Source organism: Lontra canadensis, unplaced genomic scaffold, assembly GCF_010015895.1.
Source record: "Lontra canadensis isolate GAN:19392208 unplaced genomic scaffold, GSC_riverotter_1.0 scaffold117, whole genome shotgun sequence".
Lineage (NCBI taxonomy): Eukaryota > Metazoa > Chordata > Mammalia > Carnivora > Mustelidae > Lontra > Lontra canadensis.
In genome coordinates, this window is record NW_022631111.1 from 3,837,663 (window position 1) to 3,859,119 (window position 21,457).

General features: G+C 40.4%; 1 protein-coding gene across 13 annotated transcripts in view; it reads right to left on the reverse strand.

The window, feature by feature from the left end:
• CLASP1 (cytoplasmic linker associated protein 1) overlaps nt 1-21,457 on the reverse strand; it is a 268,754-nt gene that overhangs the window by 147,634 nt on the left and 99,663 nt on the right. For all 13 annotated transcript variants that reach the window (XM_032840927.1, XM_032840929.1, XM_032840926.1 and 10 more), the window contains exons 7-8: nt 18,302-18,399; nt 7,241-7,308 (exon numbers count right to left, since the gene is read on the reverse strand). In XM_032840927.1, coding sequence (XP_032696818.1) covers nt 7,241-7,308; nt 18,302-18,399 — 166 coding nt within the window. The remainder of the gene's footprint in view (nt 1-7,240; nt 7,309-18,301; nt 18,400-21,457) is intronic.

A 21,457-nucleotide genomic window follows, 5' to 3' on the forward strand; every position in this document is an offset into this window, starting at 1 on the left:
CTAACTGCAGATGACGTGATACTAAACATAGAAAACTCTGAAGACTCTCCTCCCCCCTAAAAAAACTATTAGAACTTATAAATGAATCCAGTAAAGGTTGCAGGATACAAAATCAGAATACATTAATCTATTGCACTTCTATACACCAAAAACAAAGTAATAAAAAATGAAATTAAGAAAACAATTCCATTTACAATTGTACCAAAAAGAAAAAAAAAAAAAAAAACCCTAGGAATAATAAGCTTATAGAGACGAGGACCTGTACTCTGAAAACTAAAACACTGATAAGAGAAACTGAAGATGATATAATCAAATGAAAAGATATATCATGCTCATTCATGGACTGGAAGAATTAATAATGTTAAAATGTCCATCTCACCCAAAGCCATCTATAAATTCAATGCACTGTCAAAATACCAGTAGAATTTTGCACAAAACTGTAAGAACCCTAAAATTTGTATGGAGGAACAAAAGACTGTAAACTGCGGAACGAACCAGGAAAAAAAGCAGAACAAAGCCGGAGGGATCACAATTCCGGATTTCAAGATATACAATGAAGACATGCTAGTCAAAACGGTATGGTACCAACACAAAACTGACATATAGGTCAATGGAACAGAACAGAGAGCCTAGAAATAAGCCAATGTTTATATAGTTAATTAATCTATGACAAAGGAAGCAAGACTATACAATGGGGAAAAGACTGTCTTTTCAATAAATAATGTTGGTTCTGAAACTAGTATTATACTGTATGTTAACTAACTATAACTTAAATAAAAACTTGAAACAACAGGGGGTGCCTAAGTGGTTCAGTCTGTCTGCCTTTGGCTCAGGTCATGATCTCAGGGCCCTGGCTTCTCCCTCTGCCATTCACCTCCTCCCGCCACCTGCGGTCTCTGACTCTCTTTGTCAAATAAATCAAATCTTTAAAAACAAAACAAAACAAAACAAAAAAAAACTTCAAACTACAAAATAAATGTTTGATGGGAAAACTGGAGAGCTACATGCAAAAGAATTAAACTGAACCACTTTTTTACACTATACACAAAAATAAACTCAAAATGAATTAAGGACCTAAATGTGAGACCTGAAACTATAAAACTCTTAAAAGAAAACACAGGTAGTAATTTCCTGGACATCAACCTTAGCAACATTTTCATAGATTACAAGAGGAACAAAAGCAAAAATAAACGATCAGTACTACATCAAAATAGAAAACTTTTGTAGAGCAAAGGAAACCATCAACAAAACAAAAAGGCAGTCTACTGAATGGGAGAAGATATCTACAAATGCTTTATTCAATACAAAATTAATATCCACACACATAGATAACTTTTATAATTAAACACCAAAACACCAAACAATCCAATTAAAACATGGGCAGGAATCTGAATAGACATTTTACCAAAGACATATAGATGCTAAGAGACGCATGAGAAGATGCTCAACATCACTGATCATCAGGGAAACTCAAATCAAAACCATAATTAGATATCACCTTACACCTGTCATATGGATAGAATCAAAAAAATAAGAAATAACAAGTGCTGGCAAATATGTAGAGAAGGAACCCTTGTGCACTGTTCATGGGAATGTAAATTTGTGCAGCCACTGTGGAAAATAATTTGGAGGTTCCTCAAAAAATTAGAAATAACCATATTACCCTAGTAATTCCATTCCTGGGTATTTAAAAGACAAAACAAAAACACTAATTCAAAAAGATATAAAAATTCAAAAAGATATATGCACCCCTATGTTTACTATGTTTACTGTAGCATTATAGCCAAGATATGAAAGCAACCCAAGTGTTGAATGGATAAAGAAGACGGTGGGTATGTGTGGGTGTGCATGTGGGGAGGGTATATAGGGGTGGGTGTGTGGGGGTGTCTACTCTGCCATAAAAAAGAATGAGAGCTGGGCACCTGGGTGGCTCAGTCAGTTAAGTGTCTGCCTTCAGCTCAGGTCAAGATCCCAGGGCCCTGGGATTGAGCCCCACGTTAGGCTCCCTGCTCAGTGTGGGGTCTGTTTCCTCCCTCTGCCTCTGCCCCTCCCCCCACTCATGCTCTCTCTCTTTCTCTCTCTCAAATAAGTAAAACTTAACAAAAAATGAGATCTTATCATTTGTAACAACGTGAATGGACTTAAAGGGTATTATGTTAAGTGAAACAAATCAGAAAGACAAATACCATATGATTTTACTTACATGTGTAATTTTAAAAACAAAACAAATGAATGAACCCAGAAACAAAGAGAGGAAACAAGACTCATATAGGGAACAAACTGATGGTTGCCAGAGGAGCTGGGAGTAGGAAAATGGCCAATGGGTGAAGGGGAATGGAAGGTTCGGGCTCCCAGTTATGGAATGAATAAATCATGGGGATGAAAGGTACAGCATAAGGAATACAGTCAATGGTACTGTAAAAGTGCTGTATGGTGACAGCTGGTGGTGGCACTCTACAACATCAAAGTTGTCGAATCACTATGCTGTGGACCTGAAACTAATGTAACACTGTGTGCCAACCATACTTCAATTTATAAATAAATAAATAACACAAACAATCTTAAAAAAAAGGACAAAGGAACTCAACAGACATTTTTCTAAAGAGGATTTAAAAATGGCCAACAAGCACATGAAAAAATGCTCAACATCACTAGTCATCAGGGAAATGCAGATCAAAACCATAATGACAACACTTCACACCCAGAGGATGACTATAATCAAAGAAACAGACAATAACAAGTATTGATGTAAATATGAATAAATTACAACTTTCATACATCGTCATTGAGAACGTAAAATGGTGCAGCCACTTGGAAAACAAGGTGCCAGTTAGGCAAAGGTTAAATACAGAGTTACCACAGGAGCCAACATTCTACTGCAAGGTATATACACGGGAGAAATGAAAACATCTCCACATAAAAACTTTCAAATATTCCTGGTACCACTGTTCACAAGAATTAAAAAGTAGAAACTCAAATGTCTATGAACTGATGAGTGGGTAAACATAAGGAGGTATACCCATACCATGGTGAAATATTATTCAGCTATAAAAAGGAATGAAGTTCTAATACATGCTATCCCATGGGTGAATCCTGAAAACATTATGCTAAGTGAAAGAAGCCATACAGAAAAAGCCATATGTTGTGTGATTCCATTTAAATAAAATGTCCTGAATAGGCAAATCCCTTGAAACAGAAAGTAGGTTGCCAGGGACTGGGAGGAGAAGGAAATTGGGAGTGCTAATGATCACAGGTATTCTTTGGGGGTGATAAAAATATCCTGGAATTAGATAATTGCACAATTTTGTGAATACACACACAAAAAAGTTATACACTTTAAAAAAAGTAAATTTTTGGTATAGACTTATCTCAATATTTAAAATACACTGATAATTCCCCCCCCAAAATAATCCAACACTCACTTCTAATAAAAATTTAGATAAAAAGGAATAGATGAGAAGTACCTCACATTTTGCTAAAGAAGATCTACAAAAAACGTACAATTAACATCACACTTAGCTGTGAAAGACCTAAGACTGGGAACCAGACGGCTCCTCCCACCACCTCTAATTATGTAGAAGAGGAAATTCTAGCCAGTGCAATAAGGCAAGAAAAGAAGTAGGGGCGCCTGGGTGGCCCAGTGGGTTAAGCCTCTGCCTTCGGCTCAGGTCATGATCTCAGGCTCCTGGGATCAAGCCCCACATCAGGCTCTCTGCTCAGCAGGGAGCCTTCTTCCCTTCCTCTCTCTGCCTAACTCGCTGCCTACTTGTGATTTCTCTCTGTAACAAATAAGTAAATAAAATCTTTTTAAAAAGTAAGTAATACATAAATCTGAGAGAGATAAAACTACTCCTAGTTGCAAATGATTTATCTATGCAGAAAATGCCAAGAAATCTATGACAACTCCAAGAACTAACGGGAAATTTCAGGAAGGTTACAGTGTACCTATATAAGCAGCAAACTGAAGACAGCAGAGCGTGGAGAGCTGAGAAGTAGAGCAGTCAGTGGTCTGACGTGCAGGGTTCAAAAACTGGTTATACTGGGAGTCAGTGAACCAAAAAACAAAAATTAGAGGAGGGTTTTATTATGTTCCAAATGAGGTTTCTCTATGCTATCTAAATGTTCACTGACTTGAGCAAAGCAGGAGAGTAGGTGGTTTTCTTTTGACAGCTGCTGGACATCTTACCAGTCTCTCAAAGTTACCATAGAGAGACCAAACTTATCTGGATTAAGAATTCTAAAATCTTAATACATGCCCTTTTACGTGATTCTGTTTTGGTTCCAACAATTAAAAAGTAATACTACATACAGACAGCAAAAAGCTGAAATTTTAAAGGCCTCCAGTTAAGTCTTAATTCAAGATTTCCTTGCCATCTGCTATTTTTAACACAGATGCCTGAAAGAACTGTCTTCATTCTCAATCCTACCCCTTTACCACATACACATACATATATGTATATGCAGGGACAATATTTACAAGACATGGAAGGTTTAGAATGAAATGTTGTTGTGACACACCCAAAGCCACAGGATTTTAGTGCTCTTGACTGAATCATGTGTGTCGTGTTCATTAAAACTCATAGAGTATACAAAGGCTCTCCTGGGTAAGGCCTCCAGCCTGGGTGTGTTTCTCCTCCCCAGTGCCAGTATTATAATGAGATTCTGTTTCATAGTTATGATTTATAACACAGGTTATAAAGCACAAACTCACTTTTCAGCCACCACCACTACCTCTTTACCTGGTACTTTTCATCATGGTACCAACAAGTACCAAGGTTTAAACTGGGAAACCACACCAACTACACAAATTCACAAATTCACACACACACAGAATTAAAAGCTCATGTCTGGCAACTGGCTGGGCAGCCCTGCCCATGTACGCCATCAACACCGCTCACCACAGGAGTGTAAGTCCCCCATGGCTAGGATTCTGGTTCTAACTCTACCAGGAATGCACTGGAAAGCACATATAAAAGTATGTATACAAGTAGGGGGCACTTGGCTGGCTCAGGCACTAGAGTGTGTTACTCGATCTCAGGCTTTTAAGATCGAATTCCATGTTGGATACAGACATGACTTAAAAATAAAATCTTGGGGGCGCCTGGGTGGCTCAGTGGGTTAAAGCCTCTGCCTTCAGCTCAGGTCATGATCCCAGGGTCCTGAGATTGAGCCCCACATCGGGCTCTCTGCTCTCTCTCTCTCTCTCTCTGCCTGCCTCTCTGCCTACTTGTGCTCTCTGTCTGTCAGATAAATAAATAAATAAATAATCTTTAAGAAATAATAATAAAAAAATAAAATCTTAAAAAAAAGTAGGAGGCAATGCACAGAAGTTATGCCATGATAAAATTATATACAAATTATACAGTGACAGAAAAATGAATTTTAAGTGAGTATGAAAAAATGAACACTGATTTACTGGTGATAGCAGAATTACTGTAAATACTCTTTTTCAGCCCTCTTAATATTGTTTTTATAAACATATGGAAGAGAAATAAGGGGGGATTAGTGAAAGCATGTATAGAATTCTTTAATCAGTCTCTAAGAAACATAATATACAGACAAATTCCTTACTGGTAATGACAGGTACACAGCAGAGGAGGACTTAAAGATCTACATTCTGTTCCCTGCTCAGTCCCTACGTAGTAGCAGTGACATTCCCCCAAGTGAAAACCTTTTATTACGACTTCAAGTTTTCAAAATTTGACAGCTATGCTGTGATCTAAGATCCCTAGCAATTCAGAAATTGCTATGATGCAATGAGGGATCCAAAAGTTAGAAAAAGGGGTGCCTGGGTGGTTCAGTGGGTTAAGCCTCTGACTTCGGCCCAGGTCATGATCTCAGGGACCTGGGATGGAGCCCTGCATTGGCGGGGGGCGGGGGGGGGGGGTCTCTGCTCAGCAGGGAGCCTGCTTCCCCTTCTCTCTCTGCCTGCCTCTCTGCCTCCTTGTGATCTCTGTCAAATAAACAAAATCTTAAAAAAAAAAAAAAAGTTAGAAAAAGTTCTTGGTGGCAACTGCTTTGTGAGGACTTTACTCATACATTCATACACACTTATGCATCAAATTCACTTGCCTTTTCTTCACCTTCTGGAATCACAAGAAATAACCACTTGTCCTCAACCATCATCACAAAGTACAGTAAAAGAAATATAAGTACCAGAAACATTAAGTCACAATTCAAGTCTCAGTCACTATTCTGTTTATTTATTTGACAATATTTACTGCATACCTATACCACAAGCCAGGGACTCTTGCACTCAGGATAAAGAAGGGAATAATACAATGTCCTCGCCCCAATGAATAAACAAACTATTTTGCAGTGATACGCAGTAAGAAAGAACATTAAACAGAATGAAGGCACAGAGTTCTCTTAGAACGTCGGACGTGCTATCCTGGCTCGCCTTGGTAATAAGGTGTGTGTGCAGCCGAGGTCTGGGTGGAATGAGGAGGAGGAGGAGGGCCACAGAGACCCCCGAGGACAAATGTTTCACGCAGAAAGAATCATAAGCGCTGAGGCCCTGAAGCAGAAGCTTGGAATGTTCAAAATTAGCAAGGAGGTCAACAGGACGGGAGCCAAGAGAACTCTGGGGAAGAACACCAGATGACAAGAGAACGGTGGTCAGCATCAGATCATGTGCAGGGCCTGGTGGGCCAGGGTGAGCCACTGAGCCACAGTCTCCATGTGATGAAAACCTCGGGAGGATTCTGAACCGGGGATTAACATAATAAGAGTTACATCCGAAAAGGATTACTTGAGGGGTGCCTGGCTGTCGCAGTGGACAGAACATGAGACTCAATCCCAGGGTCGTGAATTCAAGTTCCACATGGGGTGTGGAACCTACTTAAAAAATTTTTTTACTTAAAAATAATAAAAATGGAAGGAATATTCTGATTGTTGTATGTAAAACAGCCTGTAGGTACTTGGGGAGAGTAACAGCAAGGACGCTGGTCAGAAGGCCACCGTGAGAGCACAGGTAAAAGACTACAAGGACTTGCACTAGGAGCAGAGCGGCGGCTACAGTCAGAATTGCCCAGGTCTCCAAGCTCCTGAGTTCAGTGTACGCTCCAAAAGAAAGTCGGCGACAACACCACAGTTTCTGGCCTGGCAAAGTGGGTACATGGAGGTAAGACTTCAGACCTAGACACTGTCCTCAAGATATCAAATTCAGCTGTTCAGACCTAGCATATTACTGACCTAAAACTGAAAAGGCAAAAATAGAACGACTGCTTTTTCTACTTACCGTTTGCTGACTGTATCATGTTTCCAGATTTTTGGACTTCATCAAATTTTGTAAAAATTACATTCAACCTGTATGGAAAAAAAAATACACTTGTATATATAGAAACTATTAACTATCACCATTTACAGTCAATCATGTTAAAACACTAATGTGAAGTTGAGTCACACCCCCCACAAAAAATCAAGGATACAAACCCACCTAATAACAAAAACAGTAACTACATTAATAACATTAATAACATCCAACAATAATCGAGCACTTATTATAGACTAAGCACTGGCTTAGGACTCTCTCTGAAAAATCTCAATCCTTACAATAGCCATATGCAAGATTATTATCATCTCCATTTCATAGATGAGGAAACCAGAAAACTTACTCTAGCTAACATGGTGAGTTCAGGTGGAGATGGCAGCCCTGAGAGTAAGAATCCAGAGCTCAGGATCTCAGGCACTGTATTAAATGGTTGACCGCTCTACACAAAATGTATACATTATGAAAAGCGTATGTTTCTCCTATTTCTGTCTAAGCACAGACTGGTGATCACTTAGGATAAAGATTTTCAGAATCCGCTGACATTATAATATAAAGGCTTTCCTGTGACTTACACTTAATTTAAAAATGCTCTAAATAATTTCTCCAGAAACAAGCACTGTGACTAGATTCTTTAGCTGAAAAAAATCTACATTTATTTTCTTTTAATGGATCAATGTCACCTTGACACTGAAATTGAAACAAAACTCCTTAACCAGTCAAAACATTCCACCCTAGTGACACCAGTAATGAGAAAAACTGGGAGCAGGATGGGGTGCAGGGGTGCTAATCTTGCCTGGTAGAAGTCAAGAAAAAAACGAGGCTTTCTGAAGCAAAACACAGACACGCTGGAATAAGAGTGAAGGATGAGAGTCTCAACGCAATGTACTTCTGCGTTCAGACCCACACCACCCATTTCCAGGACCAGACTAAAAATTTTAGCACTTGCTTATAAACTGTCCTGTCAGACAAGCTGTAATTAGTTCAAACATGTTTGTCTTTTCTTCACAACTACAACAGACTCTCCTTTGGGATAGGGATGGGAACTATATACTTCTGGTGTTCTGTATTCATCAAATACCATGTCATGCAGGAGCGTTACATCCCTGCGTGAATCCTGTTCTTGTCCTCATTATGGAAACTAGGTACATCTTGGTCTCCATTCATCCATAGTTCATTCACTGAGTCCAGCACCGAGCTGGCCAGAGGATAAGTGTGTAACGTTCTTAACTTCTAAAGCTTCTACTTCATTCTTTTCTTCTTAGAATGTCACATTCTAAGTAAGAGGGGAGCCAAAAGTACACATCAGCAAGGAGACGTAAAGTGAGGGGGATGAAGGAGCTGAAATACTGCCTTCCCCCCCATTCCCGTTCCATGGCAGATATCAATCTTTTTTGCCCATCTTTCCATCTAAAGCCCAGATGGGAGCCTCGAAATCCTTCTCAAAGCCACTCCAGGCAGCCACTACCAATGAATCAAAGATGGCACTGAATTACAAAAATCTTGTCATCTCAGGACCAGATAGGAGTAAAACTCACTTTCAAATCCAGAGGTTACTAAAAGATCTGGAAAAAATGCCTCAGAATCAATTTCTTATGATGTTTCCATCACCTTCCCTCTTAAAAGCACCAAAGATCTCCAGTGGCTTACAAAGCGTGTGAATAATGTCACTACACAGGTTGCCAGGGCATATACCCTGACCAACTTCCCACTTTATTGTGTCACAACTACACCCTCTGATGTGAGCAGGCCTGCAAGTTTGCAAGTTAGGAACAAGGCAGCCCTCCCACCTTGGCTGTTCCTAAAATTCCTGCAAGAGGCAAGAATTTCACCCACTGTTGGTTAGAGTAGTCACCATTCTCAGTGGCCACCGTGGGAGAGTCTGCAGATGCTCTCGCTGTGGCAAGGTCTACTCACTGGGGCCACATTACCCACACCTACAACAAGCTACCCACAAGCTGGCCCAAACAACTAGGTATGAGAATGCACAACAGATTACTACTTTTGGTACTGTACTTTAATTCAGAATTTCCTCAGGCAGGTATGCCTCACCCTCTACTCACACTTCTGTCTCACTAGCTGCCTCATTTTCTGCTCAGTGATGTCTATACAGGGGATCCCTAAGAAGCTTACCACCTCAGGAGGGCAGTAAGCTGGCTTCAGGACAGTCTAACACCAACAAAGAATTCCTGAGGAGTGGCTTCTCTGCCTTCAGCTCTGAACACAGCAATATGAAATGCCTCTCTGGGACCAACGAATTTGCACAAACCTTAAAGGGTGAGTTTTATACATTCAAAGACACTGCATATATAACTAAGGATTACTCTCGAAAGGCACCAACTTATTTTTCTTTCATTTTTCATTTTAAATCTCTGGATCTCAAATTTAAATTTTGACAAGTAACCAATACCATTTTCCCCTGGTTTTTCTGAACTCAAAATTTATATTCAACTCTTCAATCGAACTGGCATTTATTTTACTATAAGATCTAGATCTAATTATTCCTTCCTAGAATATCTTATAAATTTAGGGGCGCCTGAGTGGCTCATTTGGTCGGGCGCCCGACTCTTGATTTCAGCTCAGGTCATGATCTCGGGGTCATGAGATTGAGCCCCATGTCTGGCTCTGTGCTGGGTGTGGAACCTGCTCAAGATTCTCTCTCTCCCTCTCCCTCCTAATCCCATGACTCTCTCTCAAATATTAATTAATTTTAAAAATTAAAATGATTTCATAAAAGCAAATACTAGTCTGTTCACAATCAACAAGACCCATCCATACGCTCAGAACTTTTCATTGACTTTTTAGTCCACTACTCTTAAATATGAGCAGATAACCAAGCATTCAAAGACACACAAGCAAAGTTTTTAAAGTGAAAGAGACCAACATGAATAAATACATACTCCAAAATCACAATACAGAGGAAAGAAGAGGCAATGAGAAGTTTTTAAAATATATCATTAATACTTCCAAACAGATCAAGAAAATACTGCAATTATAAAAACTAACATGGAAGGAGCCCTTCAAAATGACAGAGTAAGAACCCCTGAAAATCTGTTCCTCCAAAGAAGCAAATAAAACATTGGCAAAAATCTGTCAAAATCAAGTTTTTCAGGCTCTGAAAACAAAGGCTTGCAACAATCCAAGGAGCATTCTTCAAGAAAAATGGCTAATCTTGGTAAGGACAACAAGCTTTTCACTGTTTTGCTGTATCTTATTTCCATCTCCAACTGACTAGCTAAATAATCAACACATCAAATCATGGCAGTTTGAAAACCAGCAGCCTTAAAGCCACTGGGAGAAGCTGAACAAGTGTGGAGCAGCATAAAAATCCCCATTCTAAGAGAACTGTAATTATTTCACCTATCTGGCATATTCCAGAATCCCCATTCACAGTGTTTTACTTGACCTGATTCACAGCATGCTTAGTGGTTGAGACTCTTTTCCCTGAAGCCATGATCAAAAAGAATCCACAGCAACTGTTTAACATGGCAGCTGCCTGAGATGATAAAACTGGAGCAAAGACACTGACCAAAAACTTACAAAGAAAAATGGAGAAAGATATCTTCTCAAGGAACTTTGAAAAAATCTGACATATTCCTGGGAATCTGCAAGGCTACATATATGTGCAAGACTGTAAGAAAGACTGAGGAAACACCTAAGAAGTCACTAAGGTCTCATGCCTGGCTGACCTTGAGGCTCTGCACAAGCAGCCAATAAAGGGAAAGGCAGTGATGTAAAAACTGCCTGCTAGAACACCGAAAACATTCCTCAACACACCCAGACAGCCCTTCACCAAAGACTACGAGATTTACTGGTTAAAGGCATTCAAGGAAATCTCTGTCTAATCATTAGCTGAACACTAAGTTAACCAGAGACTTCAGTAGCCATACACATAAGAAAATAAAAATAAAAATACAGGCCGTATGCAATTAGTTCAGGAAAATCACTTAAGCAAGGAACAACAAAAACAACAAACACCACCAACAACAAATGTGAAGAGAGAGCAAACAGGATTTCCAAAGTTGTCACAACAGATTATTGTAAATGACCAGTTTCAGCTGGTCAAGTATAAAAAAATTACACATGTAAAAAATAAGAAAATATGGCCCATACAGGGAGAAAAAAAATTAGTCAACGGAAACTATCCTTAAAGGAAGCCCAGACACTGAACTTAATAGATGAATACTTGAAATCAACTATTATAAATGTGTTGGAAGAACTAGAGGAAATTACTTCTAAAGAATTAAAGGAAAATATAAGAACAATGTATCACCAAATAGAGAATATCAATGAAAAAACAGAAAAAAATAAGAATCATAGAGAAGTTCTAAAAATGAAAAGTATAAAAACTGAAATAAGAAATTCACTAGAGGGGTGCCTGGGTGGCTCAGCGGGTTAACCCACTGTCTTCGGCTCAGGTCATGATCTCAGGATCCTGGGATCAAGCCCCGCATCCGGCTCTTTGCTCAGCGGGGAGACTGCTTCTCTTTCTCTCTCTTTCTCTCTGCCTGCCTCTCTGCCTACTTGTGATCTCTGTCTAAAATCTTTAAAAAGAAAAAAAGAAAGAAAGAAAGAAATTCACTAGATAGGGCATCTGGCTGGCTTGGTCAGTAAAGCATGCAACTTTTGATCTCTGGGTTGTGGGTTCAAGCCCCATGTTGGTATAGAGATTACCTAAAAAAATAAAACCTTTTAAAAAATTTCACAAGAGGGCTCAACAACAAATTTTTGCTGGGGGAAGAAAAAAGATGCAACTTGAAGATGAATCAATTGGCAATACCCTGAGAAACAAAAAAAGGACAGAGCCCAAGAGTTCATGTTCTTATAATACCAATGTACCAACATACATATAATGAGAATTACCAGAAGAGAGAAAAAAGGCAGAATACATGGTGAAATAATGGCCAAAAACTTCACACATTTTATATAAAATTTTAATCTACATGTTCAAGAAACAAACATCAAATGGGATAAACTTAAAGAGATCCTAACCTAGACAAAAGAGAAACAAACTGTTGGAAGAAAAGACAAAGAGAAAATCTTGAATGCAACAATAAACAAGTCAGGAAACAACAAATGTTGGCGGGGAGGCAGAGAAAGGGGAACCCTCCTACACTGTTGGTGGGAATGCAAGCTGAGGCAACCACTCTGAAAAACAGTATGGGGGTTCCTCAAAAAGTTGAAAATAGAGCTACCCTATGACCCAGCAATCGCACTACTGGGTATTTACTCCAAAAAGACAAATGTAGTGATCCAAAGGGGCACCTGCACCCTGATGTTTATAGCAGCAATGTCAACAATAGCCAAACTCTGGAAACAGCCCAGATGTCCACTAACAGATGAACGGATAAAGATGTGGTATGTGTACACACACACACACACACACACACACACACACACACACGGTATATTACTCAGACATTAGAAAGAATGAAATCTTACCATACATCAACGTGGATGGAACTGAAAGGTATTATACTGAGCAAAATAAGTCAATCAGAGAAAGACAATTATCAGATGATCTCACTCATGTGTGGAATATAAGAAACAGTGCAGAGGATCATAGAAGAAGGGAGGGAAAACGGGAAGAAATCAGAGAGGGAGACAAACCATGAGAGACTCTTAACTATGGGAAAGAAACTGAGGGTTGCTGGAGGGAAGGTGGGTGAGAGAACAGGGTAAGTGGGTGATGGGCATTAAGGAGGGCACATAATGTGATGAGCACTGGGTCTTATATCCAACTGATGAATTACTGAACACTACATCTGAAACTAATGATGTACTCTATGTTGGCTAATTGAATTTAAATTTAAAAAAAAAAAAAGAGAAAGCAACAAAAGAGAAGCCACTCATTGCATACAAAAAATTCTCAATGAGATAATTAATTTCTCACTTAAAAAAAAAAAAAAAGAAACAGTGGAGACCAGGTGGCACTGGGATAATATATTCAGTCTTGAAATTTGAAATCTCAACCAAGTATACTTCAATAATTTGAAAATAAGCAAGCAAATACATACACACATAAAATAAAACCTAAAAAGCTCAACCAAGAAATCTATATCCAACAAAATTGTCCTTCAAAAATGAAGCAGAGAATCTTCTCCGGACCAAAGATATTTCAGTCTTTACATGAAATCATACTACTAAATATAATGAATTGCAGACTCTGAGTGGGGGAAAAATGAAGGAAAATTTAAGACATTTTTAGATAAATGAAAAATTAGACAAGCCCTTCAGTTTGAAATGAAAGAAGCCAATACATTAGCCCAAAACCACATGACAGTATAAAAAACACCAGTAAAAGTAACTACAAAGGTAAAGATAAAATCTAGGTAAATACAATAGTATAAATGTATGTTTTGTTTTTAACTTTTTTCTTATATTACATGACTTAAAAGTAAACTACATAAAGCAAGAAGTCTAAAACTGGGGTGCCTGGGTGGCTCAGTGGGTTAAGCCTTGCCTTGGGCTCAGGTCATGACCCCAGAGTCCTGGGATTGAGCCTCGCATCAGGCTCTCTGCTCAGCAGGGAGCCTGCTTCCCCCTCTCTCTGCCTGCCTCTGTCTACTTGTGATCTCTCTCTGTCAAATAAATAAATAAAATCTTTAGGAAAAAAAAGTATAAAACTGTATGTGTTGGTGGGCTTAATATACAAAGATGTATAGGTAAACATAGCAGAAGAAGAAACAAAGGGAGAAAACAGAACTATGTAAGAGTAAAGTTTTTAATACTGAAATTAATTAAGGGTAATAATTCTAACGAGGCTTCTATAAATTATGATGGCAACTGAAATCCCCAAACACTAAGAAAATAAAACAAAACAATCCAAAACCCAAAATAACAACTGTTGGCACTGCTAGTGGGAACGCAAAATGGTGCAACAGCTATGGAAAGCATAATGGTGGTTCCTCAAAATACTAAACATAGCAGTGTATTTGAACCAGCAGCTCCACTTCTGAAATCTAACCACAAGAGCTGAATGCAAGTAATGTAAGAAAGATCTGTACAACCACTTTCACAGCAGCATTATTCACAATAGCCAAGAAGTAGAAAGCAAGTGTCTATCCACAGAGGATTGGAGAAGCAAAATGTGAAATCGACACACAGTGGAATTTTAATCAGCAATACAAAGGAATGACTCATGGTATAATATGGTTGAACTTTGAAGATACTGTAGTAAGTGAAAGAAGGCAGTCAAGAAAAAGTTACATTTTGTGTGATTTCCATGAAATGTCCCCAAACAGGCAAATCTATAGAAATAAAAAGTAGACTAGTGGTTGTCAGGAACTAGGGAGAAGGAAGGAATAGAGAGTGACTGCTGATGGATACAGGGATTCTTTTCAAATGTTCTACTGATGGCAATGACTGCCACACAACTTTCTGAATATACTAGAAACAACTGTTCATTTTAAAGGAGATACGGTAAATTATAAAAATATGAAAATTATGGTATAGGAATATTTCAAGAAGGCTCTTATCTAAAAAGCAGAAATGGAATACTATAAAAAGGGACCATACAACTGGAACAAGAGAGGCAAATTTTTAAATCAACTACCCAATATTCAAGTGGCCATAGTATAACTATCATACTTGTAAATATAAGTTTTATATTTACATACTACCTATATTTATAAATATAGTATCCATATCCCTAAAGTACCCTACTCAGAAGACATGAGGTTCTAGAAGGAAAAGCCCTCCAAGTACACCACGCAAATAAATGAAAACGGTCTCTCAGACAAGACGCACCATCATCAAGTTTCAGACCAAGAAAATCAAAGTTATCTACATAGGATGAAGAAACAGAATGGCTTTAGAATTCTCCATGGAAACACTGAAAGCTGTAACGACTCAATGAGGCCCTGGCTTTAACATTCTGAATGACAGGAGCCTGAGTGGCTCAATCAGTTAATAAGCATCTGATTCTAGCTCAGGGCATGATCTCAGGGTCCTGGGAGCAAGCCCCATGTTAGGCTCCCCCACTGTCTACTTGTCCCTCTGTCCCTCCTCCTGTTTGTTTTCTCTCTCAATAAATGAGATCTTTTTTAAAAAAAAAAAAAAAAAGAAAGTGACTTTAGCTACCAGACAGACAAGACTCAAATAACAACCAAATGCATGGCCCAAAAGTGAAATTCCAGTTCCTCCAAAGTGAAGCAGAAGAAAGGACTGGTCTCCTCCCAACTGTGAAAGGGAAAAAGGAGCTGCACCTCAAGGCACATTTTTTATCTTAATGCTCATGTCACTTGGCTGATATTATCAAGGCATTTTATTCATCACACATTTCCTAGAGATAGAATTAATCTTCTCAAACACAGCACTCACTCAGTGGACAAACTTTTAAGAGAGCAACATTTTCATTTCAGGATGAAATGCACATTTCAGAAAGCACCACGCATATCCCACACTACGTTATTAGTCCTATGGCGTATCTTGCTAAGCCAAAAATCTGTGATGCTCACATAACAGCAAAACAGATATATATAAATGACTAACAGAAGTCTAGAGTGTTCAAGTATTCCCATCAGCCACTTGGAGCCACAGACAGCAGACAATGAATCTTCTAAACAACAGCAGAATTCTTCCAAGGTCTCATTTCATTCGCACGTGTCACTGGCAAAATCAAACTAAAGGCGGCGGCCAGAGGCTCCAACCCTCACAGTGCTAGTTAAGTGTCTTGTAATAAATACAAAGAAACACGAAGTTTCGGCCTCTTCCGCCAGAGTAATGCCTCTGAAGCACCAACAGCCTCCTTCTCCATGCATCGTGTCTACCAGAGTTTTACAGCGACAACCGAGAAGGACGTGGGCCCGTTTCCCTAGGACCACCCTCTGCATGTAGTCTACAAATTTTAGGAAGGATTTTAAGTCACATCAGGGATCAGAACCTCATTCCCATTCACAGAGGACCAAACTAACTCTTCTGCAGCTTTTCATTAAAAAAAAAAAAAAAAAAAAAAAAAAAGGGAGGGTGGTGGTATAAAAACCAATCACTGGGAGTCTGAATGAGAAGGTTCTAGCCCCCCGTCTGGTTGGCATTAACTGCACCCTGAAGCCTGACTTCAATCACCCTCTGTGTTGGGGTCCCCAAGTCCACACCCAGGTTTAATGAATGGCTGAGAGGACTCAGGGCTTGGCGCACATTCACACTCATGGCCATCACTATCATACTTAGGACACTCCAAGAAACCAGCAAAGAGAGAAGGTACATGGGGAGAGGTCTGCAGGAAACCAGGCACAAACTTCCCAGAGCCCCTCCCGGTGGAGTGGCGTCACAGAAGACGTGCTTATCCCCAGCAACAGGCTGTGACAATGACAACAGTGTGCTCTGTTGGGGCTGGTCATGCAGACACTCCCTGGGGTAGCACTTAGCAACATGCCAGACTCCCCAAAGGAAAGCAGATGTTCAATGTAACACACACTGCTGGGGCACGGTGAGCTACTCTTGCCCACTCCTTGGAAATGGTTAAGTCCCCCCAGATCAAAGCTTCCAGCCGCCAGCCCAGGGGCAGCATTCCAAGCCGGCCTCCCCTAAGGACAGCAGTTTCCTCTGAGCACTCGTCTCTTCAGACTTCAGTGTCACCATGTCACCTCCCAGGAGTATGGGCTTGGTATAGAAGCCTTCAGACAGAACACAGATGTCCCACTAGGTGAGACGGTCTGCTCATAGCCTAGAGCCCCTGGAGCTACCCAGCCTGGTGAGGCCCCCACCCCCAGCAGGAAAGGGCTTCACTGACATCTGATGACATCTGATGACACTGATATCATGAGTAAACAGCCCTCTCCCGCCAGTCCTGCCCTCCCTGCTCACCTGGGCCCTCCAATTTTCCCTAGACACTATGTAGGGTTTTTGTCTTTAAGTTTGTCTTTCTCCTAAGCGTTCTCCCATATGCTCAAAGACAAGAAAGCTGAGGTTCATAAAACACAGGGACAAAATAAGTCTATTCTCACAGATTACCTGTTATAAAAAACACGAGAACAGTTTTATACCCACCTAATAATCTTGCACATAGCTCGGGGGCCATCGTGAGAACAACCTGGGAGACAGGACTCTCAACAACAGTGAGTAAAGCCCCAGCTGCCTGCTCACAGAACCCCTACTTTAGGGTAAAGGGCCTGCTTCCATCATAGGTAATTAAGGGACATCAAGATAGAGAACTCCAGTATATTTCAAAATCCCAACCCATATGTAGACTCCCAATATTCTGTAAACTCTTGTGAAATGGGGTAGAGAAAATTAAAAGGGGAGTCAAAAGAACAGGGCTTTCCTCTGAGCTCTGACTCTTGCTGTGTGCTCTCCCAAGTCACTTCATGGGTCCTTCTATCTCCTGGACACAGTGACAGGCTCAGACAAGCTGCTCCAGAAGCCCAGGCCACGTGTAGCTCCCCAGGACTTGCGCATTACTCTCTCCCTTAAAGGAATGGGGCAAAGCACAAAGGGTCTAAGATTCCCCCACCGTAGTTAAAATTATAGATATCCAGTTGTTCATTATTTTTTTAAATGCTGACTACAACAGAGACATCCGTGGACTCACTTGGTCTTGGATCTGATGAGATGCGGATGCCCTTGCACTGGCCTCTATGAATTGAGACTGGCAGAAAATTACCTTTTCAAAGATGCCTTCCAGAATTATTACTTCTTTATTTCTATCCAGGCTCATTCTGGAAAGGCTTCATTAATCCAAGCAAATATATTTGAAGCACCTACTGCACTAGGTACTTGCTGCAAACAAGATATAACTACACAAGCCAAAAAAAGGCTTAAATTGTTCAGTACCTTTCAATTTTAAACATGCTTCTAGAATCAATACATGGCATGAGATGTGGCTAGATGTCTGGGTGACAGTCCTCCTTTTGAGTAAGTGGAATGGGAGGGGCCCCAACACACGATCTGAGTAAGGCCTCCGACCGCCAATCCTCTGACCACATATTCTTTTAATATAATCATCACTGTAAATTAAGTAATGCAAACCAGGTGGTTAACTGAAGAAAGAAGATGAGAAGAGCAGAAGGAAGAAAGACAGTCTGAACTCACCGGGACTGCGGCAATCCTTTCTTACTGAGGTCTGCCCTCACACGTTCTCCCACGTGTCTGTAAATCTCCACTAAGCTGTTTATTGCTGCGTCTCGAACCTAGATGTAAAAGAAGAGATCTTACAGCTGCTCTGTGTCAGTCCACAGCGCTTCCTGCTGGGGCACAACAGGCTGTACGCCACCCCGAGTTTATCACCAATCTGCCAATGCAACTGCGATACAATCCCTTATTAGATGTTTGACTAGACAAAGCCATGATGCTGGTACAATTCCAAAGGGGAAATTCAAGCCCCTCCCTGTAGATGTGTTAAAGTCCACATCCCTTAGTGCTTTCAACTTTTTTAGAGGACGTCAGGAATCCAGAATTTTCAGATCACTTTCCCAAAACAGAAAATACCACAAATAAATGAATTATACTAAAAACAAAACTCCATGTAAAAAGCTTTCTAGATTGAACTCAATAAAATCTTAGTGAGCAAAAAAGAGGGTAGTAAAAGCCATTATACATAGAGCTCTGTATACAAGAAGCTAACAGTCCTAAAAGGGGCTTGGTGGAGGGGAGGGAGGGGGGCGATAGTCCATAAATTCTTCATTTAATACAGAGCAGGGTATAGTATATATCATACAGAAGTGCAAAGAACTCACACAGTTTAGAGAAGGGAGGGAATATACTAGATGACAGCAAGGAACATTCTCTGAAAGAGGAAGGAACCACTTAAAATGTGCTTAAGGGACAGCATTTTACCAGATAAAGGTGGAACGAGACAGGTTACAAACAAGGTACAGCCTGTGTGCAAAGGCACGAAAGCAGAGACACATGGCATGTGCTTCAAGAAGAGCGAGTAAGTAGTTGGAAAAACACAAATACAAACTAAGATAAGAAAGCAGCAAAAAATAAGGCTTAAGAAACAGACAGATTTAAAACAAACAAAAACAGGGAAATATGAATACAGATTGTACATAAAATGTAACCATTTTTAACAATATTGAATTTCTTAGATATGAAAATAACATGTAATTCTATAAGAAAATATCCTTGTTATTTAGAGATATAAACGGATGTATCTCAGAGCAAAAACATCAGGTCAGAGCAAAAATATCATGGTTCAGAAAAAAAAAAAGTGCGTTTCTATGTGTGGGTATGTGTATACATACAGTGATAAAGAAAACAAATGTGACAAAAATGTTAACTGGTAAATACAGATATTACTATTAGTCCTAGTATTTTCCTAAAGGTTTAAAAGTTTGCCAATAAACACACAGTGGGGGGCGGGTGGGGGGGTACAACTTTCCGTATACCCTGGAACCAAGGCCAGCCTGTGAAGGTTGGGGAGGAGCGGGGAAGGGTACTTACTTTGGTAGGCAAAGAGAGGGGAGCAACATGCATTTGTGTTTGGTCTCAAGCAATGACATCAAAATAACAGAGAATCAAAGGCAGAGGAAGGAGGCAGGGACACAATTTACAATTCTCAATACTGCCGGCTACTCCTGATTTAAGGGTTTACAGGTTATAGGACAGGTAACTTCACAGACCATTTTTCCCCTATGGTGGAAAAGGGCAAATGTTATGTTACAGACTGTTCGCATTCCCACCCCCAATGTATTGAAGTCCTAATCCCCCAGCACGACTGTACTTAGAGACAGGACCTATAAGCACATAACTGAGGTTAAACAAAGTCGTAAGAATAGGGCCCTGACACAACAGGTTTGGTGTCCTTCAAGAAAAGACACCCACAAGCTGGCTCCATTCTCCACACGGGCACAGAGAGGTCATGTGAGCACACAGTGAGGGAGCCGTCTGCAGACCAGGAAGAGATCCCTCCCCCCACTTCCAGAACCAGACAATACTGGCACCCTGATCCCAAACTACCAGGCTTCAGAACTGTGAGAAATATATTTCTGTTCAAGCCACCGGTCTATAGAATTTTGCTTTGGTGGCCCAAGCCAAATAATAGATTATCAGTTTACTTGGGAAAAGAAAAGACCTTCTGAATTTAGGCACCATTTTTATACAGAAACATGGATTTACTATATAAGCTGTTAATGCCACTGTCTCCTGAAAATGACTCAGCCCGCTTTCTAATGAATGATATCTGCTCAGAGCCCATCACCTGAATGAGCAAGCAACATCCTGTCCTACTTAGAAAGTCTGGACCATCATCAGTTTAAGAGATTTAGTGGGAAAATGACCAGCCTTAGAATCAAAGCACAGCTGAGTACCTCCTTGGCCCTTTAGAAACTGTGTGATCCCAGATCCAATATATAAACTATTTTAGTCTCCACTTTCTCCTTGTGAGCTGAGGGCTGCTTGGAGGGCTAGAAAAAACAAATTCATTCCACAAGTATCTGAGCGTCTAGTGATGCCAAACTAAAGTGCCTCAATGGCCCAGGCGGGGACCTGGTAGCTGGTATACAGTGACAAATGACTCTGGCAGGGAACCCTGCTGGCAGGGAGAAGAGGGAACATGGAGGGGGTCGGGCAAACAGGCCGCCGTCACCCAGCCTGGGAGGAATGTAGGTATGGGTCTGCCATATGTAATCTTTCAAGAGAAATCAGGAATACGAATCTTTCAAATATAAGAACACCAAAACTCTTAAACGTAAAGCTAAAACGCTGTGCAGACGCACGCGCCCACACATGAGACTGCGATCAGGTTTCAGGCCAGCAGTGTGGAACCTATGTATTGCGTGTATAAAACACTCAGCATGCGACTAGTGGAAGGAGTATATCTACATCTTCTGAACCAATCTCCTTAGCTTTCAAAATCATCATTCCTCAGGCTCCAAAGCTATCGGGTCAGACAGCATTTGAGGGTCTAGAGCACCCTCGATTCAGGAAATAGGGCAGAACATGTTTTCATTTTCTTCGGTCTACAAAGTACTACACTCCAACTGCCAAGGGACGTTCTGTAAAAGCAGCTCGCTCAGGCTGAAGGCACAGCACGGCGCTCACTAACACAGCCACGCGGGTCCCACACTACTTCCGCCCACCTGCAGGCTCACCATTAAAAAGGAACCCCAACATTTCAGGCCATTGGGAGTACACAAGAGCCCCAGTACATTAAACGCTAACTGGCAGGCCCAAGTTGAATGCTCTACACAATCTGAGCTCTTCAGATCTGTGGCCTCCTGCACAGGACAGCTGTTGACTGGAATA